This window comes from Plectrocnemia conspersa, unplaced genomic scaffold, assembly GCF_051122295.1.
Source record: "Plectrocnemia conspersa isolate PC_06_02 unplaced genomic scaffold, ASM5112229v1 ptg000011l, whole genome shotgun sequence".
Lineage (NCBI taxonomy): Eukaryota > Metazoa > Arthropoda > Insecta > Trichoptera > Polycentropodidae > Plectrocnemia > Plectrocnemia conspersa.
The window spans coordinates 7,987,501-8,010,017 of NW_028277175.1; the positions used below are offsets into that span (position 1 = coordinate 7,987,501).

Genomic DNA, 22,517 nt, shown 5'->3' on the forward strand with positions numbered 1-22,517 from the left:
AAATACCATTGAGACGGATGTGGAGGTTCAAAGTCGGCAAGATTATAACGGACGATGTGAAGGGCGCTTTACTTGCGTCGAACTTGATCTTTTATGCTATTTATGATTTAATTTAAGGATCAGATATTTTTCTTAGAATAACCTACAACTTTAAATAAGGATAAGCACTCTTGTTGTTTTTTTCAATTATATATTAGAATGTGTGTAAATATTATATCTTAAATCAGATCTAAATAAACATCGATTTCATAAAATCGAAAGTAAAGTGATAAACAATAATGAATTTAAAATATTTACATATGAAATGACTTTGTAGAAATCAAAATAAACTTAGAAACTATTAAAAGGTTAACTGATAAATTTGTATATATATGATATAACTATATTATCTGGGTTAATAAACACTATACTAAGACCGTGTACTTTGTTTGAACTATTTCATTAACTGCAAATATGTATGCAAGGTCATAATGTGCCTAAATAAATAGGTGTTATACCTTTATTGTAAAGGTATAGTAAACAGTGATTATATAATTGAATTGTCAATGTAATTGAGACTTATATATTTATTGAAAATTCTTTATGTTTATCATAAATTGAAAATATAAAATCATATTATATATTTCGATTCAAAATTACTAAAATCTATATATTTTTAATATTTCCAAACTGCTTGAATATTATTGTAGTTTATAAAAGTAGATGTATATCATAATTATATGTAACATAAACCAATAAAAAATTAATTAGTAGCTCATTTATCACTTTTATATTATTCAAAAAATAAGGCTAGCTATTTTTATGGGTTCATTTTAAAACACTTGATTTTATAAAATACAACAATATTATTTTTATGTGTCATATTCGATACGATAGTATAGTTACTTTTAACTTAGCTATATTATTTTTTATACTCTAATTTAGTTTTTGGGAATATAAAAACATTTTATTGGAATTTCATACAAATGACTTTGGGTACTACACATTCTTTTAATATTTTTTTACGGTTCTTTAAGATATTTTATTTTCAATTTGTACAGATCATTGTTAAATATTTTTTGGGTCGTCCCCTAGCCTGGTTTTCTGTTTCCATTTTGTTATTGTCTTATGATCACTAAATATTATAGTTGCATTCTTTCTATGGGCCTTGCCTGTGTTTTATAAAAGCTCGTAATTTTTACATATTTTAGGAACTCTGATTGCTTGCATTTTTTGTCTTCCTACCTTCTCTATCTTAGTGTTTACGATTTGTAAAAGCTGATAATTTTTTTATGCATATTTAGCTCCTCTAAAGCGTGATTCATTATATCTTATAAGTTCCATCTACGTTTTATATGTATACAAATAATTTTCTCGTGATCTTTTGCTCGAAAAAAAGGCTGTGTGATTTTATAAGGAGCCGACTACGAAGAAGACGACGACCGGCGGTGCCTCGTCCGTTGATCTTATTCATAACTATGTAACCTTTAGCACATACGTATTATTAATAATACAAGTTAGTTCTTACGTGCTTATAACACCATGTTTACGGCTAATATGTTTTTTTTTTAATTCTTCGGGCATTTTATTTTGGGCGTTTGGATGTTTGTGTGGATTTTTCCATTGTCTGTCTCAAAACATATATTTCAGTGAACGTCACACTATCCAATTTTTACACACATTCGCGCGTGCTAGAGCCGAGTCACAATAATAAAGTTGTATACGTCGCACGAAAATACGATTGTGTGTTGTTTTTGTTTTTACATGCGCTGCAATAACGGTTATTATCGGGAAATTGCAGCGTATTGGCATACTTTGGAGAGAGAAGAGATCGATAACAATTTTACACCTATGAGATATTATTTAAAAAATGCAATTAATAACATTTCAAAAATTAATAAAATATTTTTATTTTATAGTGGCATAAATTACGTACAAAAAATAAAAATTCAAAATAAAATCACGGTTAAGTTGGAAGTGAGTTTTCTTTGGTTTTGTTTCAACAATACTATCACTTTCTAATGATGTAGAATATGATTGGTAGTTAATTTAAACTTTTAAATAAAAACTATGACCGAATCCAAAGACAGATTCCTGTTAACTGATACATTAAAAATTCGTACTGCAATAGTGCATCAGCATTCTTTTTGTGAACGCGAGGGAGAAGCGATATATTCTCGCTGCTCTTATTGAAGCGGCAATGCTCATTTCAAGGTTTTTCGTTTGTGTCATATCCGGCTATGAAAATTAATATCTTGGCCCATTTCGCACAAAATAAATAAAAAAATAATATATATGGTTGTCAACTCCTATAGTATCGTTGTGTTCGTTACAGCGTCTGTGTGTTTTGGATAGAAAGTGGAAAATGTGACGCTCACTGATGTATTTGCTCTAAAGTGGATCTTTTTGTTTCTAATAATTATTAAGCATATTTGTTAAGTCTATTGTTTTAAATATGGCAATAAACCACAGTAGTTTTTACATTTCATTTTGTCACTTTTTTGAGTATTATATTATATAATATGATTCTAGTCATCCATTCTCCATTCCATTGTGTACTTATTAATGTATGTGCTTTAACAGATCTGGTCTTCCTGTTCTGATTAGGTCTGTTCCTGCTGCCTCATCATTTAACGAGAATTGTCATAGATTAACTATTATAATTGAAAAAAATATTTTTATTATTAGTATTTAACTATATTCTTGAATGTTTTATTTATTTTTATTTTTAGTAAAACTATAATTTATTAACTCTGTGTAGCATTGCTCCATATTTACAGAGAAGCACGCAGTCTTTTTTATCTACTATGCGTAACTATGTCTTGAGAAAAACGTATTTCATTCAATATCGCTCACGTACCGTAACGAAAGTGAAATAAAACACGTTCGTCGGTAAGAACTAAGGTCGATACGTGGTAGACTATATAAACCATAACAATATTATCATATCATCATGTACACATATGCACATACTATAATATTTATTTATTTACATTACTTTATCGTACCGCAATATTATTGCGCCGAATCGTTTTAAGGTGGTGCGTTTAAGATTATTATCTTTATTGTTCCTTCACGTGTTGAAATGGAACGATTATTACATTAGTAAAATAAAGTATATTTCTAAAAAAAATCATATTCCAGCAGCATTCATCATTCATCTCGCGAACACAATGTAAATTTAGGCCAAATTTCGCAACGATTGTCTGCAGCGGTGAAAGGGTGTTGCAGTTGGTTGTCTAGGTCGTGACAAGACCAAGTGTTGAGGGTTTTTCTATCAATCCTGCTATACATAGTTAATGTATTTGAAACATATACATTATAATATTATATATTCAGATTACTAAACATGTATCTTGAAAGATGTTTTAACTAGTTTTAGTGTATATCAAAACTAATTCTACATAAGTTATAATGAAAACTTAAATTGATTCATTCCAAAACCCAAAAATATTCATATTAAAATGATTATTACAAAATACACGTATATTTTTATATATTTTTTTATCATTGAAAATTAATATGAAATACTTGAATTTATTTATTATTTATATCGGAATCACTGATAACTTAATAAAAAATAGCCATATGTTAACCTTTCAATGTGATTTGGTCACAGTTTTCTTCAAGCTGAATTGAGGGTTCTCTTGGTAACCTAATCTCGATGATCTTGAGTCAACTCCCTATGTAGAAATGATTTTTCCAAAAGTCTCTGAGGGTAAGATTTGTTCCTTCGGTCACTTCAAAGCATCGTTGAAATAGTATTTTGCTGTATAGCTTTTCAAAATTATTGGAACTAAAAATTCTTATAAATATGTAGAAGTAATATAGTAATATAATTTTGTGTTGTTAGCAAATCTATTGTATTTATTATGTGATACATGTACTATGTTGTTTATTAATCATTTTTGAGATACATTTGAAATACGGCCGTACAGTTTTTGCAATACATTATTATTATTTAATTATTTAAATACAGGTGCAGGACATAATGGAAAAAACGATACATAAATGACTAGAACACAATGCGTCCACCAACTGTGAGTACCTAGATGAGAAAAAGTCAAAACAATCTGACAGATGGTTAAAAAGGTTGCTATCTATGCTCATTGTGGACATGTCCAATACTTCTTGAACCCAAAAATCATATCCTAGCATTCCTTGTAGAACTTTTGTGGGAAATAAAAATGGATAGTAATTATATCTCTCATGTACATGTATCAGAATATAATATAGATACGTACTTTGCTGCGTCATAGTAGTCATTAAGTCGTCTCAAAGATTGATCTAAGCTCTTAGACTCTGTTTTGTTGCGTGTTATTTAATTCGATGCACTCCGATAAAAGCGTTCTGGCTTATATACGATCAGGGAAAAGAATAGATCAGCGACTTTACTCCCCTATATTGTTTATAAGATAAATATGTTATAAGATTATACGTTCAGAATTGTATAATAAGAACAATATATTAGTTGCTGACTAATATGTAAAAGACTTAATATCACATGGACACTAGTGTATTTTAGGAAACGGAATTGGTTAAATTATAATTATAATACAGTTTCTCTAGATTTACCTAATATAATGGATGAAAATTGTTATGAATAATTAAAAAAATATTTAGCTGAGTCATATATATATTGATAATGGTTTATAAGTAATAAAATATATGATTTACAGACTTTGCTTTAAGTCTGGTGTCTCAATACTTATTTAGTAGTTATTCATTGTGTTTACTTCGTTGTACTGCACTGGACTAATTCGTGTTACTGTCCATAATAAATAAATAAGTTTTTATTAAACTGTAGCTTAGCTACCTGCTTGCACAGATACGGTATTTTGGGGTACTCGTTTTTTATTGCTCCAACGGTTGTCTTTAAGAGTGCATATTCTTTTGTTATTTGTGTCGGCACGATTGATCCCGTTCTAGCGTTAATTATTCTTAGAAAAAACTGCTTTTTAATTGTTATTAATTTATTATCTTTATTTTTTATTTTTTGATATTTTTTATTTTTTGGAATTAATTAATAAATATTCAGTTTACTTATATTATTTTGATGTACTTTCTGCTCTTTTTTTAATAATACGATTTTAGGCAGGAAATAAAGAAATCATTGCATTTTATATGTTTCTACCACACTTCTTTTTTTTTCTATTATAAATGCGCAACAAACAGAGCGAATAATCAGGAAGAATATAAAAGAATGACTCTTTTTATTGTTCTATTAAACATAATTCGCGAATTACGTCCAATTTAGTATGATTGACGTCATATTCTGAGAAGTCTGTTTATACATCACAATTTTGTTACAATTATTGCTTATTTTTTTATCCGATAAATTGGTTAAATAAAATGATAAGCGGCAATTGAAACACTTTTTTGTGAATTTGGTATCAGTATGTCAATATTCAAAAGCATAGTGATAAATGTCAAAGTGTAACAATATGTTAACCCAAAAAAATATTGTATATATTTAAAGTATTTTTTTGTAATATAAACTAAAAATAATACATTTATGGCATATCGGTTTATTTTAAGACTAGTTACAATTTTTGCCATTAATTGTTTAATATAATATAACTGAAGAATCTTGATGAAATATTAGGATTTATATTATTTGCAATGTTACTGACGTTAATTAAAATTTACAGTAATATATAAAATTAATTTTATTATTAGAATGTTTAATTTGACATATATTAGAAAAAAAATATTTGCAACTAAATAGTGCTACTTTATTATTTCTATTTAAAATATCCCTATAAAAAATCTAATCTTATTAGATATGTATAATTCATCAATATTACTTTAATGTATTTGAGGCTTCAAATATTTTTATTTTCTTCCTAATCATGGCAATTAGTTCTGTAATATATGATATGAAGTATATTAATCCAATACACACGATTTTAAAAAAATGACATAGAAAGGTTTAATTTATTGAATGTGTATACTACATCCGATTTTTTATCGTCGTTGTAATTTAAATAGAAAATCATTAATAAGATTTTGGAACATGTGCTCTGAACAAAAGTGAAATTTCGCTACCACAGCAATTCTAAACATTTAATTTAACAACTCTCACTGCAAGAAGGAAAATATCGACCGTCCCGCGGCTAAGAGCGATGACGAAAATAATTAAACACTTGTCATATTCAACGTACACTTAACAGGTTAAGCAAAAAGTGACAGGAATAACGAACATCGTGAAAGTGGTTGTAAACACAAATGAAAAAAATAATCACCCGAGGCTTCTATTTTAGATAATGCAAATGCAGTCTAACGATTTCGACTTTTCAATGTCAAGTTGAACAAATTAAACCAATAGCCAATCATCGTACAAATTGAATGGGTTTAATGGTAAATTTGTATTACTTTCTCGCTATAAACTTCGTTGAAGAGACTCAATTATATTGACGAGTAATTTGAACACTTGGATATCGTGTACTCGATTAAGATATCATCCTCTTGATACTTCAATATTTTACCATTTACCGGCATGATAGACCAGTAGTATAATTTAGTGACTAATACTTGAAAGACCTGGGTTCTAGTCCTATATAAAACCTTGTGTTTTTCAATGACTAACGTTTTTTTGGTATATCATAATAAATGATTATTTTATAATAATAATTCCGATCGATTATTACAGATTATGTTTTCGTAGATTTTCCTTATCTTGTGATGAATAATTCAAATAAAACCTATTGATTTTTTTTAATTACTCATCTAAATTAATTATTCATTTTATTTGATACAAATATGTCACTGATTCGGATGTCTCACTACTTACTTAGTGGTTGTTGATTGTGTTTACACGGTTGTAACGCATTTTTTTTTACAGATTTTGGTCCTAACATATTATTTTGTGCTTTTTCAGTCGTTACATATATAATTTCGGTCTAATTAACTTTTTATTGTTTTTATGACTCGCCTCTGATTCTTAGTGATTTAGCTTACAAAACGTTTTTATTAAAATTATAGACTGGTGTCGAATTATGCATTAGTATGCTTTAAACCATATAGAAGGATACTTCGTATCAGCAGAAACGAATTTGTTTTTAATTTATTTACAAAAAATCTTAATTTGGGTAATTAGCTGCTAATTTTCTCATCATGATTATCTATTTTAAAATATTATCGTCAATATGAGAAATATGAGATATATTAAGAAGTCTTCAAAGATTAAAAAAAATCTTCTTTCATTTATAATATCAGGACTAAAAATATTTTTTTTAATAACCTAAAGAAATATAGATTTTATTAATGATTGCATTGAATTTTTTTAAAGTATTGCTCATCTCTTAATTTTTATTATAATATTGTTGTATTTTATTTTATGCAGATTAGCATATAAATTTAATATTTGGAAATAAATTAACCAACTGATTAAAATAAAATATTTGCATCTCGAAACCACACATACAAAAACATAACACAAGCTTCACAAAAATTTACTATGCACACCTGTTTTTGAAATGAGTGTTAAACGATAATAAAGGGTGGGCCTTTACAACATTTCGTTTCGTTCAACGAACGAATTCTGTGAATTTCAGTCACAGTAGACACACCTGCAACGCAACCCTGTTTTTGAAATATGCGTTAAACGATAATAAATAGTGGGAATATCCACCATTTTGTATTGTTCAACGAACGAATTTTGCAAATTTCGGTCATAGTAGACACCGCCGATAAACATTCTAGTCATAAATGTTTTTCGAAGGTGTAAAAGCATTTTTTTTTAGATAAAGTGATTCATTTTCTTGCATTTTCGGTTGAAAACGTGCTCAATCGCACTGATTTTGTATCACATTTGGGTGTTTTAATGCAAGAGATTACAGATTATTTTAGATTAAAAAGCTAGAGTTCTATACTGCTTGTTTAATCATTGATTGATTTTCCCGAATTACGTTCTTCTTCTAGTTCTTTTTCCAATATCGGACGAGAAGAATTATTCTGGTTTCATTTATATTGCTTACTAGGTAGTGCTGTTTTCAAGCCTCTGCTGTAGGTTTTTCAGTCAATATGTTTTATTTTTCCATATATAATTAGTGTTGGTATTTTTCGGGATGACACATAACGTGTTCTTTTATATCATCTGTACTGTCTGTATTTCTTCTTCTGCGACTTTGTCTAAAAAACTTATGTATAGTATGCGCTTATAAATGTAAATTCCAAAGGCTTTTAGACGCTCAATCACATTCTCTGCTAGTAAAAATAAGCTGAAGTCGTGCACGTAAAAAAACCTTCTTGTTCCGGTAAATATTGTTCTGGCTTTCTCGATCTAGAATTTTATTTCTAGTGTGTTGTTCCAAGTCTTTGTTTAAGTTGTATTTCAAGTTAATTTATTTTGTTGCACTAAGGAATATAAATATCTAAGCTGCTGGTAAGGTGATATTAAACAACTCAAAGATTTTAGAAGAACTTAGTTTTTAGGCGTCACTCATTGTGATCTTATTTTTATCCCAAAATTATGTAATTGATGTTCCGCTGCTGCTACAAGATCACACTGCTGTGGCTGTGAATATCTCATAAGTATTATACTGGAGCGTGTTAAAGTCTACGTTCTGGCATATCTAACCTTCAAATGCAATATATTAACATTCGATTTTTTACAAATGTTTAAAAGCAACGTTAGATTCTTTCTTATAGAAATAACCTACTTATCATTTTTTTGGTGTTACGAAATTTCAAAGTGGGTTCGTGGGTGCTATGCCAAAAATTTATGCACCTCGTCCATATCGGTCATTAATAATGTGCAAATGTCAGGAAACCATAGAATGCGGTCTCTCTATTCGCTCTCACATGATTGACCCACTTCGAACGCTATCGAACGAGCAGAGAAACTAGTTATCCGTTCTCGACGAAGCGCGGATTATGATCACTTTCCTGATCTTCTTGTGTGACGCGACACATCCGTCAAAATGCGAAAAAAGTGACAGAAACAGGATTAGGCGTGAGAGTTTTTCCATATATGAGGTTTTTCTTGTTTCGTTTTTCAATTAGAGGTGAAATTTCTAGAGTTGATAATTCAATAAGTTAATAAACCATATCAACCGGTTTTAAAAGTTGAGTGTGAAATTTCTCACTGCGCGACCTGAGTTTTAATTCTTAACATTTAGCTTATATGTCGTGTGACAATATAAATACATGTATTAATACTATAAGTTTTTTATGGCTATTTATACGTTTTTTTTGTGGAGAGATAACTAGTGTGGCTTATCCGTAATGTCTTAAGTCAAGAGTAACCTTGTGTTAATGTTCCTTGCTAAATTTCGTTAATGAGCTATGATAATGTAAAATGTTACGGAATCGAATATATATCATTTTTTAGTAAATCTATTATGTTACCAGCAAGGTATGAAATTCTGGCATTGTATAAAGTTTTAGGAGCAACATAGGAATGCGTTACAAATTAGGAATAGATTTTGTTAAACGGTGTGCGGTTTTTGTAAATACTATTTTTAAAACCGAATATAATTCTACCACTGTTTTTTTTTAAGAATTGTAAATGTAAATAAATGGCTTATTTTATTTTTATATTTACAAAGTTTCTGTATAAATTATATTTAAATCATATAAGTTATGAAATTGCTCGTACAGTTTTTTCAATTCGTAAAATGTGTTACGTCACGTCCAAGGCGTATCGAAGATCGGGTTGAATCCTTAGGAATTCGGGTGATTGCTTCCTTGGGAATCTAAGCTTCGCGCACTGCGAGTTCGGCTGAATTGTCGTTTATTCCAAGTTGGAAGCGAAGTGGTAGTATTGAATGAAGTGGCAGAAGTACGTTTCTTCCTGAAGTATATAAAGAAAGTCATTCAGAATAATGATATTGGTATACGTGTCTGTTCTCGATATATTACTTCATCTTCGTAGTCTTCAACATGCTTCGAAAATCGGAATAAAGTCTTTTAAATTCGAGGAGAATGCTTTAGCTGGACCAGATCGGATGGTTTAAGTGAAAGCAGTTGCTTCTATTGGTCTTCTAAGAATCGCCTTGGTCAATTCGGCGTAGCTCCACTTGATGTTGGTTAGACTGAATTATAGTAATTTTAAGTCTGAAGAGCAGTATTAGTTCTGTGGTAAATTATTAAATAAAGCAGTCTTCTGATTTATATACCCATAATGCCTGCACTACACTCTCTGGAAGTCGGCCAAGGTTGGCCAAGGATTGAGAATATAGTGGGTTATTTCGGTCGAGTTCGGTTTTACCGAAAACGGGAGGTAAAGTGGGGGTAATTCAGTCGACGTAGCCAGCTTCGAGCGCTACCGAACATTGTCGGCAATATTTTTCGAGTCAAAGGGACCGAAATCGGAGCTGCTCTTTCGAGCGTGAGCGGTGAGATACTTTCCCTTTCGCTCTCTCGCGTGTTAAGTGACGAGAGAGAGAGATAATGATGTGGTGTTTCGCAAATTGAGATAGAACGAGTAGCTTGGTTCAATTTCAGTATGCGCGTAGGCGTCCTATGGTTAACACGCACGTCGAGCGCTGCATCGTGGTCACGTGGTCAAGTTAAGATACTACATGCTTATCGGGGACTTTAACAGATTCTTACTGACATCTTTGAATATTTTAGGGCACCAAAAGGGATTAATTATATTTTTGATAGTATCGTTAATATATTTTTTTTCATATAAAATTAAATAATTAAAAAATAATTAGTAGTACTTGATTTTGTTAAAAAAATCGTTTCGAATATCGTTAAGTATTTTCCTAGATCGGTTTATATAAATGTCACACCATAACGAATTCTTATTTAGAATCTATGGCGACAAATTCTAGGATAGTCACAGATGTGGTGTTCGTATTCTGAAGTATCATTTTTATGCCTTATGGCATTTTGCAAAAGCCGACAAAGATTTTGCGTAAATTGAATATTTTCGACCGAAAAGTTTTCATTGATATTGTATTGGTGAGTGCCCACACAAACTTTTATAATTATCAGTAGTGTAATTTTAATAATATAGTCACTTTTTTCACGTTATATGCCGGCTGTACGTGACAGAAGCCGCCGTCCATACGGCATATGAAATTTGCGACAGTGTGGTCGCTTACTCGAAGTCGTAGAACTCGGCCGACTTCAGTTGTAATTTCGGTTCGGACAACTTCCAGTAGTGCAGGCATAAAAATTAAGAAATAGTCTAACGTCTCTTACAGCCTTCGATCATCTTAATTAATGTCAATGATTCGGGGCGGAAGCAGACTCTTTGCCATTATGTAATACTAGTCTACTATCATTATCTACTATTGCTGTATAATTTTATTCTGAATATACATACATATATGTAAATATAACAAGAAAGGCTCTCTCACAATGGGTTAAACGGATAAACTTATAAGAAATATTTGACTCCATTCGCAAATTATTTTAATTAAACGGTTTTAATAATATATTTATAGTGAACGATTATCTCTCGGAGTTATAATGTATGTACATATTATACATTTGATGATAACGAAGAGAATGTTGCTGTTTGATTAATTTTAAATGTGTTTACATTTACATACATTTCCAATATGCGTTATAGGAAAATGTATCATTAAATTAAATTTAGAATGTCATTAATTCGAACGATGATAATAGTAATAAAATTCACATTTTGCTACGAATATATACAGAAAAGTTGCGTCACGTGTATATTTCAATAGTTTAACTTACTCATTCTCACAATTAGATAGTAAATGATGCGTAAAATCGCAAAACGTCCGTGGAACGTTATGGTACAAAAACCACAAGAGCACTGCCCTGGTAAAAACGTGCTCTTATAAAAAATAAATCGAAATAAATATGAATTACATAAATTAATGTGTTATGAAATTTATCAAATTCCACTTTTTGGTCACCGATTGTTTCACCGAATTACAAATTTCAACACGTGCATAATTTTCAAAAGCGCAACATCCGCGCAACTATGTACATATGTAGACGGTTAGCAAATTAACGCAAGTCAAATTCGAATAATTCCGATTGCGCAACATTGCTAGTTCTGTATTTGTCTTCTGCGATCCCGCTTTGGCCGCACCTGATCTATTGTGTTCGCCTACTTCATAGGAAATGTCATATGGGGGCCGATGCGCTTTCAATGTAAAACGCCTTTTGCGTTGCCCTTCGATTGCCGATTAACAAAAATGGTAATACTCATTGAGAAGTGTAATTAAACATTTCCGTTTATTTAAATAATAAAAAAAACATAGGATGATTGATGCTTGATATTGAAACAGCGTTTGATATAGTATGGCATAATGGTTTAATATATAATTTATTTTAACACAAAGTCTCCGATTATCTTGTCTAGATAATATACTCAGACCTGTATTTTTAAGTTTAATAATGAGCTCTCCATACTCAGATCTAAAAAGCTTGTCGTCATTTTGAAGTCTAGCATAAAATTTATGTAGATGAAAGTAAAATTTGTTCAAAACACAAAAACATTTCATGTAAACTGTTAATAACGATATTTCATTTGTTTGTTTTTATTGTAAATGGCAGGCGTTAGCATACTGGGTTACAATTGGGTAAACACAATCAAAAACTACAAAGTATGCAGTGAGACGTCAGACTGAAATCAATATCTGTGAATTAGTGACGTCTATTTTATTAATTCATGACGTCATAAAAAACAACAAGAAATTGAAAAGATAGTAGCACATAAAATATTATATCAAAAAACAACATGTAAAACGTACTTTTTTATCGTTATTTTACATAATGTGAATGCCTTTCAACCGGGTAAGCACAATCAACGACCACTAAGTAAATAGTGAGAAATCTGACTGAAATTAAAGCATGTTTGTGAATCAGTGACATATGTTTTATTAATTATATACTAATAATACAGCTTTCAATTAATAGATGTCACTTCAAGACATAGCACGATTTGATTTTAATTATTAATCACGATATTTATCTGTGAGATTAAGAAAATCCAGAAAAAACATATTTTGTAACGATCGATCGGAATTATTCCGATCTCCCAGATACGATACACGATAAAAATTAAAAAAAAAACACTAAGGTTCATATGTGATTTGAATTCTGTTATTTCAGATATTAGTCATTGACTTCGATACCACTGGTCTATAGAGTTGAATAAAATATTGAAATATAGGTCATTGAAAGCATTACTTATTGATTTTCTTTATTATTCTATACCTAGTGATAGTTATAACGATCCACGTCATTATTCGTTCAATACATTGAACCGTCCATGACTCAAAAGCATGTGTCCATCACGCACCATAACTATCATTGGCCAATCAGCACGTGCCATTGACCGTGGATAATGCCTTTTTGTACACACTCATTTCCATTGTCGAAATGAATACATCCTAAAACAATAAGACTGTCTCAAATTTCAACACATGACCTACCATTTATCAACCGAGCAAGGTCTCGATCTAGTTGTCTAGAATGAAAGAACCTCCTGCGATTTTTTTTATCATTGAAGAATTCTTCACCTGCAATAGCGTGTCATGTCACATGTAGCTTCTTTGTTTATGTTTGCTACTAATGGCAGATCATGCCATTAACCCCAAGACCCACATTGCGCTCGCGGCGTATCGGACTCAATTATTACACAATTCAGTGTCATTATGCCATTATAGAGTTTAGATTACAGTAGTTTTTGCTCGTGTGTTTCTATAGTACATGTTTTTGTTTTGCTTATTTACAGTGCCATTGAGAAGACGGGAAGATGCTGCAGCAGATATTGAGGGATATGTGGGTGGCGCCAGAAATTCTGGCGGAGCTGGACGAGACCCAGAAGCAGACACTATTTTGTAAAATGAGGGAAGAACAGGTGTGTATTTATCTTGGACTTTTGGCGTATATATCTTTTAACAGTTATGTGGCGACGAACTAGCGCGCTATATAAAAACCGTATCTTGGGGGGGGGAGGCGCCCCAGGCGGCACGTGCTTAGGGGTGGCATTTTCTCGATGGAAAGACCGTTCGTGTAGTGTTGTTCTTAAACTAAATGCTATAAAAATATATACATCCGCGAATAAATAAGAGATTTTATGAACCGACTGGTCATAAAATGCCGTTCCTATAAATACGAATATTTTTGTCCGGTTCCAGTCCTTAGAATCGGTAAAAGTCGAAGGATACACTAGATGCTTCCCATTGTTTGTTTGAGTGGAGCACATAATACTGAAATGCATGTTTTGCATATTATTTACAGATTTTATATTAGATAATTTTATAGAGGGGGGGGAGGGAGGCACACACCCTAGCTTTTTTATACGGAGGTTTTTATTTCGTAATTAAAAAAAAACATTTAAAATTTTTTATTCTATTACAATTTTTATTTTGAATTTTTTTGTTTTTACCTTTTACTCTAAATTTAAGAAAACTGTGTTAAGATGTTCATTTTGCAACAAGATGGCGGGTCAAGGTGACCAACGAACTTAACCAAGATATTTACATTATTTATTTTTTAAATAAGATTCACGTTAATATTAATGATGATAAAATTAATGTCACTAAGTACTTTTTATTTTAATTACTCATCGCAATATTAACCCGTGAGATTTGGAAAATCTAAGAAAACCTTATTTTTGATGATCGATCGGAATTATAATAATATTACTAATTCCAATTTCCCAACCATTATTAAAATTGGAAAACGCTAGGGTACACATGGGTTGGACATAAAATCTACATTAGACATGAAGACCACGTTAGACCAGTAAATGGACTAATTCATTTTTTTAGGTCACGTACGATTCATTTTTAGGTTTTCTACATAAACACTGCGTTTTTGCTTCGGGCTGGTTTTTTGTATTTTTTTTTTTGGAATTAACAAATCGGTAAATATAAATACAAAACAGATGTTTAATTGTTTACAATTGCTTTTTCTTACAATACAATTAATTTACTCATTTGATTTATGAGTAATGGAAGTTGTGATTTGTGATATCTTACGATTGGCGAATAGTTCAGTATTTAGTTATTTAAAATAAATTTCAATATTTTCCCTTTTTGCATTATATACTATAAACAATCAATATTAACTGAAAATAAACTTATGAAGTATAAAGTGAAGCATTTGCATTTTTACAATTTTTAATCTTAGATATTAAAAAATGTTGAAAGCAAATATTTTTATGAGATGTTGAGAGCTTAGAAGCGACCTGACATCATTGTATATACATGTAATGTATACACATGTAGATGATGATCACTATCTTTTTTCTTTTCAGTTGAATTTTCAGTTCTAAGCTGTTTATTTGTATTACAATATTTTTATGGTTTAATTGTTTTGTGCCTTATAAATGTCGCCTAATAGCACTAAGCGTGTTTAGAACCACTGCTTTAAATATACACATTTAAACGAATCTCTTAAAAAAACACATTTTTTGTCATAAATAACTTAAAAAATAGTTCGTCCTCATTCTCATTGCAATATTAAATTAAGTAATAAAATGCAACGTGTGATGTATTTTTTTAAACTAAAATTGTCGCTTCGTTTGCCATTTATGTTACTGTCGCAAGTCGAATATAAAAAAAGCAATTTTGGAACGCTTACTCAAATTGCAGATTACAACCAGTCACTAATTTAACATTCCCAATTACACATAAATGCATTTCTTTGAAATTTACTTCATATTTTGGAGGTTAAGCTGTCTAGCTATATCTATGTCATATTGTAGTTTAATCGTTTGCCTCTGGTCATACAAATCACAATAAAAACATAATCATTCCCTATCAGCGCAATAATTCAACTCGTGCGTAAAAAGACGAATCTAAAAGTGCAGCAAAAAATACATAATAGTTTCGCAACGAGTAAATACGTGACTTTACGGACCTTCGAATAGTAGTTTGCCTTTTACTTCCATTTTGTAGTTACGTTTTCAGGCTGTTGACGCCGAGGAAAGGTTGCCACATTGTCTCGAACGTTAGATAATGCTATTAACGTGTCATGACATGATGGTTTCAAAGAATGGTAGCATTTTATCATCTGTTAAAAATCTCGAGTGGTTTAGTGGTTTAGGTATTTATTGGATGATTACATAATGTTATACTCGATATTCGTTTAATTTAGCAATACATAGATAATTATTAATGTAGATTAAGTCTAAGCTATGGTTGTTTTAAAAAAATACTACCAATCACTCATGGTAATACCTCCCATACAATACATTAAGCTGAAATATTTTACCATTTTTTTTTTAAATAAACTAATATTTTAGTTCATGCTGTTTTATTTTTCGATACAGGGTTAGTAGGAAGAATGACCTAATGTCATAGAGCGACTAATAATACATTCTTATAATAACCAGATTAAAGATGGTTATGTGATTAAATCCATCTAACGTTTTGAAAAAGTTAAAAAAAATCATCACCAAAGTCACACTAAATTAAATATATATTATATTGAATGCCATCTGTTTTAAATTTTACTTAGCTGTACTCTAGGACCCTATGTAGGAACTAGGAAACTATATCATCCAACCTCATTTCTGATTAAATTGTGCATACATAGTTAATTCAAACGTAGTTTTGATTTTATAATATTTCTTGGTTTTTGTTGACGCTTTTATGTTGGATAAAGTTATATTTGTGTACCATTTCTTAAGAATCACCTTCTGACCTGTATATGTATGTGAATATATCAATAATGATTATCTGAATTAATCACGGGTTTATTTGTAACGTTGGATTTGTACAGCAAGTGTAATATTTTACATATAAAAAGTTTGTGAAACATTGACGAGCACGCTGACTGTGCGAATAATACCATAATTCATTATTAATTAATAATAACATAATATACCACAGCACTATAATTATAACATCCATCTATCTATCTATATATTGAAAGGACATGCGGATCGACCCGATGACACAGAGACTTATGAGTGGTCAATTTACAGCGTGATTACAAGCGATACATTTTTAGACCACCGAGTGTATTGTTGTTAATTTATTATGTTTGCAATGTACTGATAAAATATTTTTTTGGCTCTGAGTGATATGAAACTCACTTAACCACTAAAAAAACTACGTATCAAAACATGTACTACTAATGATGTATATAGACATTCAATACAACTTTTTATAAAATGACTGCTAATTAAGTTAACCTCAGTTTTATGTCCACTCTCCGTTAGATAAACATGTAAAATTAAATATCATGTCTCCGAGCATAAAAAGTACATACTTCAATTCATGTATCACTTCAGGTGCTAAACATTTATGAAACGTTGCTTACCAAATTGATGTAATTCATATCCTCTAAATATAATAGATTATAATTTATCGTTTCAGCTGCGAAGATGGAGTGTTTGGGATCAGAAGCTGTCGAAACAAGAAGAGCTCGGAATAGACTTGAAGCCATCCATGGGAAAAAAGAATACTCAGAAAAAGAATGTGCAGTTCTTATTGGGCGAAAATGGAGAACCATGGGTATGTTTTAAATTTAATTAAATTTTATTAAGAAGGTATATAATTTGATCTTTAAATTATAGGTATGGGTCATGGGCGAGCATGAGAACGATAAGACCATTGAAGAGATTCTAGAGCAAGAGACTATTGAGAAGGCTCGTATTCAGGCTTTGAAAGAAACGGAAGAGTTGAGGAAATCTGTCGAGAGAGAACTCGGTGATTTGATTGGTTTTACTAACGAACAAATGGATTCTATGGAAAAGGTTTGTTATTTATTTTTTCTTGTCAATACATATATAGATCATGTATTTGGTTATGATTATTACATTTTATTGCTTTCAGGATTGTATTTTGCTGAAGAAACTGGAGAAGATCGAAGACATTTACTGTTCAGTCGACGAACTACGTGAAAAGATGAAGAACATGACGTCCGATCTAAAGTCTGACGAAATAATAAACAACAGCAACAGTAAAAGCATTGAGTTTTCGAATAACATACAAAATAAAAAGCAAAATAACACAAATTATAAAAACAACATAACAAATTTCAATTTCATCGAGGGTAAAAGGGAAATTTTGCAGGTTTTTGTTGTTTTCTTTGAGTTTTGCTCTTAGCTTCTATCAGATCTTTTGGATGGTTGTTCATTGTTCGATACGAATTTTAGGAAATCAATACGAATAAAGAGCAAAAGGTTTCGGCGCGTGTTGCTCTGTGGGAGAGAAAGGTAACCGAACAGAGGACCGGTGAGATTCTGCGCAGCCTTCGTCACCGACAAGCACAAGCTCTGCGAGAAGCTGAAGAACTAGCGCCGGCTCAGCAGTTGCTTTGGGAAGAGCAGGGTAAATTATATAATTATCTCTCTCTCTTCGGTCGGTTCGCTCTCAATAGGCTAGCATAACATTTGATTATTAAATAGTCTGTTAGAGACTGAAAGCTGCTAAATTATCTGAACATATTCTGCTATCGAACAATGCATGTCTTGCTTTAATTAAACCGTTAGTTCAATGAAGATATACATTATCTTATTCTCAAATAATAATTTCTATATACGAACATTTAAATATGTATAAAAATATATTGAATGTGCCTTGCGGCTATTTGACTTGTCCAAAGTCAGTGTTAATGCTATTTTGTATTGTATATACTGTTATTGTAATATTTTAAACCTTAATTAGGGATATAATATTGTTTTTTTGTTGTTGACAATAATTAAAAGATAACCATAAAACTCATAGTCTGACTTCTAACTGCAGTTTCCCTATTCCTCATAAATAAATTTCTGTTTATATTGCTTCATTATCATATTTCATTGAATTTATTTATGCTAATAAATATCATTGTACTTATTTATTTATTCTAATAAGTCTTATATTTAGGCTGACCAAACATACCTGGCTTCGTTTTCTTCAAGTTAAAAAAATAGTAAATTTTCTCTTTGCGTTTTTTGATAAATCAGGTGTTTTTTTTTAGTGAATAATCAACTTTGGGTTTATATCATAAAATATATATGTATCTTCCTGTGATGTCAAATGAACTTTTAATGATTCTTTAATTTTTGACTACTATTTCTCAAAAAAAAATAAAACCAAGAATTTCTTACTACTTGACCAAATAAATTGTTATTGGACCAAATAAGTTTTGTTTTCAGTTAGATCGTACAATTTTTTGTTGTTTTGGATGCTCCGTTTGTAACATTTTCATTTTTAATCTAAGAGAAAACATTCGTGTCTTAAATCAATTCGTACCATATTGAGTAACTGTCTTTGTGACTTATTTTTCGTCGAGGCGAATTAGGAATTGAAGCTGCTTGAAACTAAAATTAGTCAGGATCATAATTTTAATCATATACAACAAATTCTTTAGCAGCATAATGAGGGTAACAACCTTGAGGGTAATTTTTCTGCGGTAATCCACTTGGATTCAGGGAATCGAAATAACTAAGAACTGATAGCTTTTTACAAGTATTGCTTGTTATGGTTGAGCTCCAAAAAAGTTTGTGATTTGATTTGTTGATTTTCCTCGTTCCAGTCAGTCTGTGTATTATTTTTGTGGGATTTTTAATATTAATAATAATCATGTATACCAAATGAATAACATAATTCTTATATCATTCCAGAAAGGAAAGCGAAAGAAGCCGAATTACAAATTCGCGACATAGCGAGGAGAGCCCGCGAAGAATACAAAAGATCATCTGTGATTATCAACGAGAAGAACCAAGACTCTAACAAGGACTCTCCAAGCTTAGATTCTGAAATATGCTACATGGATCCATCTTTGAACGTCACCGAAAGTATGAAACCACCAAGCAGGGATGCTATAATCCAATGGTTCATAAAAACTGAAAAGTCTAGAGGGGCAGGCTTAGACGAGCAGGGAAAAACCGCCAAATGGTTTCATGGTAAACTTGGATATTAGGTAATATTGTGTTTGTATTAATATAGTAAATGATTAATGCTTCCTTTTGTAGGTCTGATAACTCGCAACGAAGCAGAAGCACTGCTTGAGAATTGTTCCATTGGCAGTTATCTGGTGCGGGTTTCTGAACGAATTTGGGGTTATGCGATATCGTACAAAGCCGCCGATAGGTGTAAGCATTATCTAATTGATGCATCACAAATTTCACATTACCAGTTCCTCGGTGCTAATCAAGTCACACATAAGTCATTAGGTAATGATCTTTTTTATAATACTATATTTTTGCTTTAAAATTAAAAAAAAATGTCATTGGTTTTTTTTTATAAGATCTTTTATCGAAGTATTGTAATTTTCAACTAAATACTGAAAAATATTTTTTTATTAAATAAGATGTTCTTATATACAAAGCGTGCATGTAAACAATTCGTGACATGCTTACTGTTTATTAGAGATATTGGTCACTTCTGCTAAGTCGTGATAATTTAGAATTTTAATAATGAAGAAAACAAATTCTATTTTGTAAAAAAACTAGCAATAGATGTGTTACTGTTTGGGAGATCTCTAATGAGTCATCAGTTCCAAAAAAAGCTTGAGATTTTTCATGATTAAGAATAAACAAAGTTTGTGCTTGTTGGGTGTGTTAAGACGAGATTAGGAATCGTCTAATTTTTCCAGTGTAATGTTGGCTTTGAGGTACATTTTCACAGTTTCTTTAATGAATTTGGACTTATCGTTAGCTATCTTCATCATCGCTATTATTATAATGCCTGGGATTGTAGATTGCAGGCTGGTACTTTTAGAAGCCTCAGAAATTGCTCTCTGATGATTTGCCGATTTCAGATGCTTTTCAATGTCATCCTTTTTGAACCAATCCACTTGATGATTACAATGCTTACATATCATAAAATTTGAGTCTTTTATATAAATTCCGTGGGTTTAATTATAGAAAAAATAATATAACGGTGTGGCAAGTGGCCATAGATAATAAACATAGAAAAAAGTATTGCTATATTTATATTTTACTAAATTTATTTGCTTATTTTACGAGATTCACATTTATTAGCATCTATTCCAAATTTTAGCATCTATTTTGGATTTATCGCATAATGCTAAAAACACATGTCTCGACCCATAATAATAAATTCTAAAACCCAATGGATATGTGTCTCTAGAACTCACTAAGAATATGAAGAACTTTCGCTATGCGAGAGCAATTAATAGTATCAATAGTGTAAACGCAAATAACGAAACAATATCCACCTAAACTGTTTAAACTCAATGCTGAAATTCAACACTAAAATCAAACGAACCTTTAGACACAACTAGAAAAGCTAATAAGATGTTTATTAAACAGAAACAAGGTTCCGCCTTAATTTACCAGGATCTACCCTTTTCTTAAAGATATATAAGCCAGAATGCTACCATACTACTTAACTTTCATACGGATTTCAAAAACAGCTCAAAACTTCCTCTTGAATATCACTTCGTTTTCGACTTGGAACATACGAAAATTTAGCTTGAACTCGAATCAAGCAAAAACGACCAACATAACCAAAAGACTCAAATAAATAAATGTGCTTAGTCAAAACAAAACACGCGAAAAACTGTAATTTCGAAACATCAAGAATTTGGAAGTGCAATGAAACTTACAATGGTTACACGCGTTAATTACAAAAATTACTTAGCCACACTAAATAAAATTTATTTATGATCATCAAAATATGTGTTGAACAATTACTATTGTCTTCTTGTGCGCTGAATTGGTTGTTACACATATTCTTTTGTCAATATTGAAAGCGACCACAACGGTTGCCTATAAAATACTATATGCTGCTATAAAATATAATGTTTTTCCAGTAATTTGGATTGACACTATTAGAAACTAATTTTTAATATTATTTAGTAGTTCTTTAAACGTTTAAAAATAAATTCAATAGCTATAATAAAAACAAGAACTTATCGAAAAAAAATATTACCATTGAAAAATTTTATATATCATATTATTTTATTTACAGCAAATCTTGTGTCATATCATAATAAGAACGAAATAACGGAGATCGGTAAAGAAATATTGCTGTCTTCGTGCGAATCGACCAAAATGCCGCTGATCATGGAGACGGTTAGTTAGCCACGTTGTCCATATTGTGTTTATTATGTATATAGGATTAAGATAGGCATAACTAAAATATTTAACGTATGATTTTATAGCTTGATACTTTGCTTTTCTTATTGTATTATGAACCATACTCAATTGACGATGAAATGAAATTTATAATAAATAAAAAAATAATCAAAGATCCTTCGTTGATCTCAGCAATATTATTAGTGTTAATTAATTAATTGTTTTATGTAATATTAGACTCTGGCATATCGTCATTTATATTGTGATATCTTTTAGCTTTTACATCTTTAGGTTATATTCTAAAATTGTATTTATTATTTACTACTTACTATAATTTTTGTATGTTTGCGTTAATATTTTTTATAAATATATAACAATATTGTAATTGTATGTTATCGTATTATATTATACAAAAGTAACGCATTGAATCTTCTCGTGAACAAAATTATATACGTTGAATATAGATTTTATACTGTTATATGTAATAATTTACTTTGTATTGGACGTGCAATGTAATTTACTGTTTTTAAAATGTGATATGTATTCAATATGATTCAATAAATTTTACTGAAGATTATTTTATAGTTTTTTAATTTGATACTCTGTAAAT

The 22,517-nt window shown here is 30.5% G+C and overlaps 1 protein-coding gene across 2 annotated transcripts in view; it reads left to right on the forward strand.

Moving 5' to 3' along the window:
* Positions 1-22,484, forward strand: part of LOC148229345 (SH2 domain-containing protein 4A-like) — a 56,290-nt gene extending 33,806 nt beyond the window's left edge. The window contains exons 3-10 of one of the 2 annotated variants that reach the window (XM_088197724.1): positions 13,655-13,780; positions 17,253-17,390; positions 17,453-17,632; positions 17,712-17,951; positions 18,035-18,209; positions 19,487-19,768; positions 19,838-20,038; positions 21,801-22,484. In XM_088197724.1, coding sequence (XP_088053850.1) covers positions 13,676-13,780; positions 17,253-17,390; positions 17,453-17,632; positions 17,712-17,951; positions 18,035-18,209; positions 19,487-19,768; positions 19,838-20,038; positions 21,801-21,913 — 1,434 coding nt within the window. In that variant the 5' untranslated portion in view covers positions 13,655-13,675 and the 3' untranslated portion in view covers positions 21,914-22,484. The remainder of the gene's footprint in view (positions 1-13,654; positions 13,781-17,252; positions 17,391-17,452; positions 17,633-17,711; positions 17,952-18,034; positions 18,210-19,486; positions 19,769-19,837; positions 20,039-21,800) is intronic. The other variant, XM_088197725.1, reaches the window with a different exon arrangement.
* The last annotated feature ends 33 nt before the right edge of the window (positions 22,485-22,517 follow it).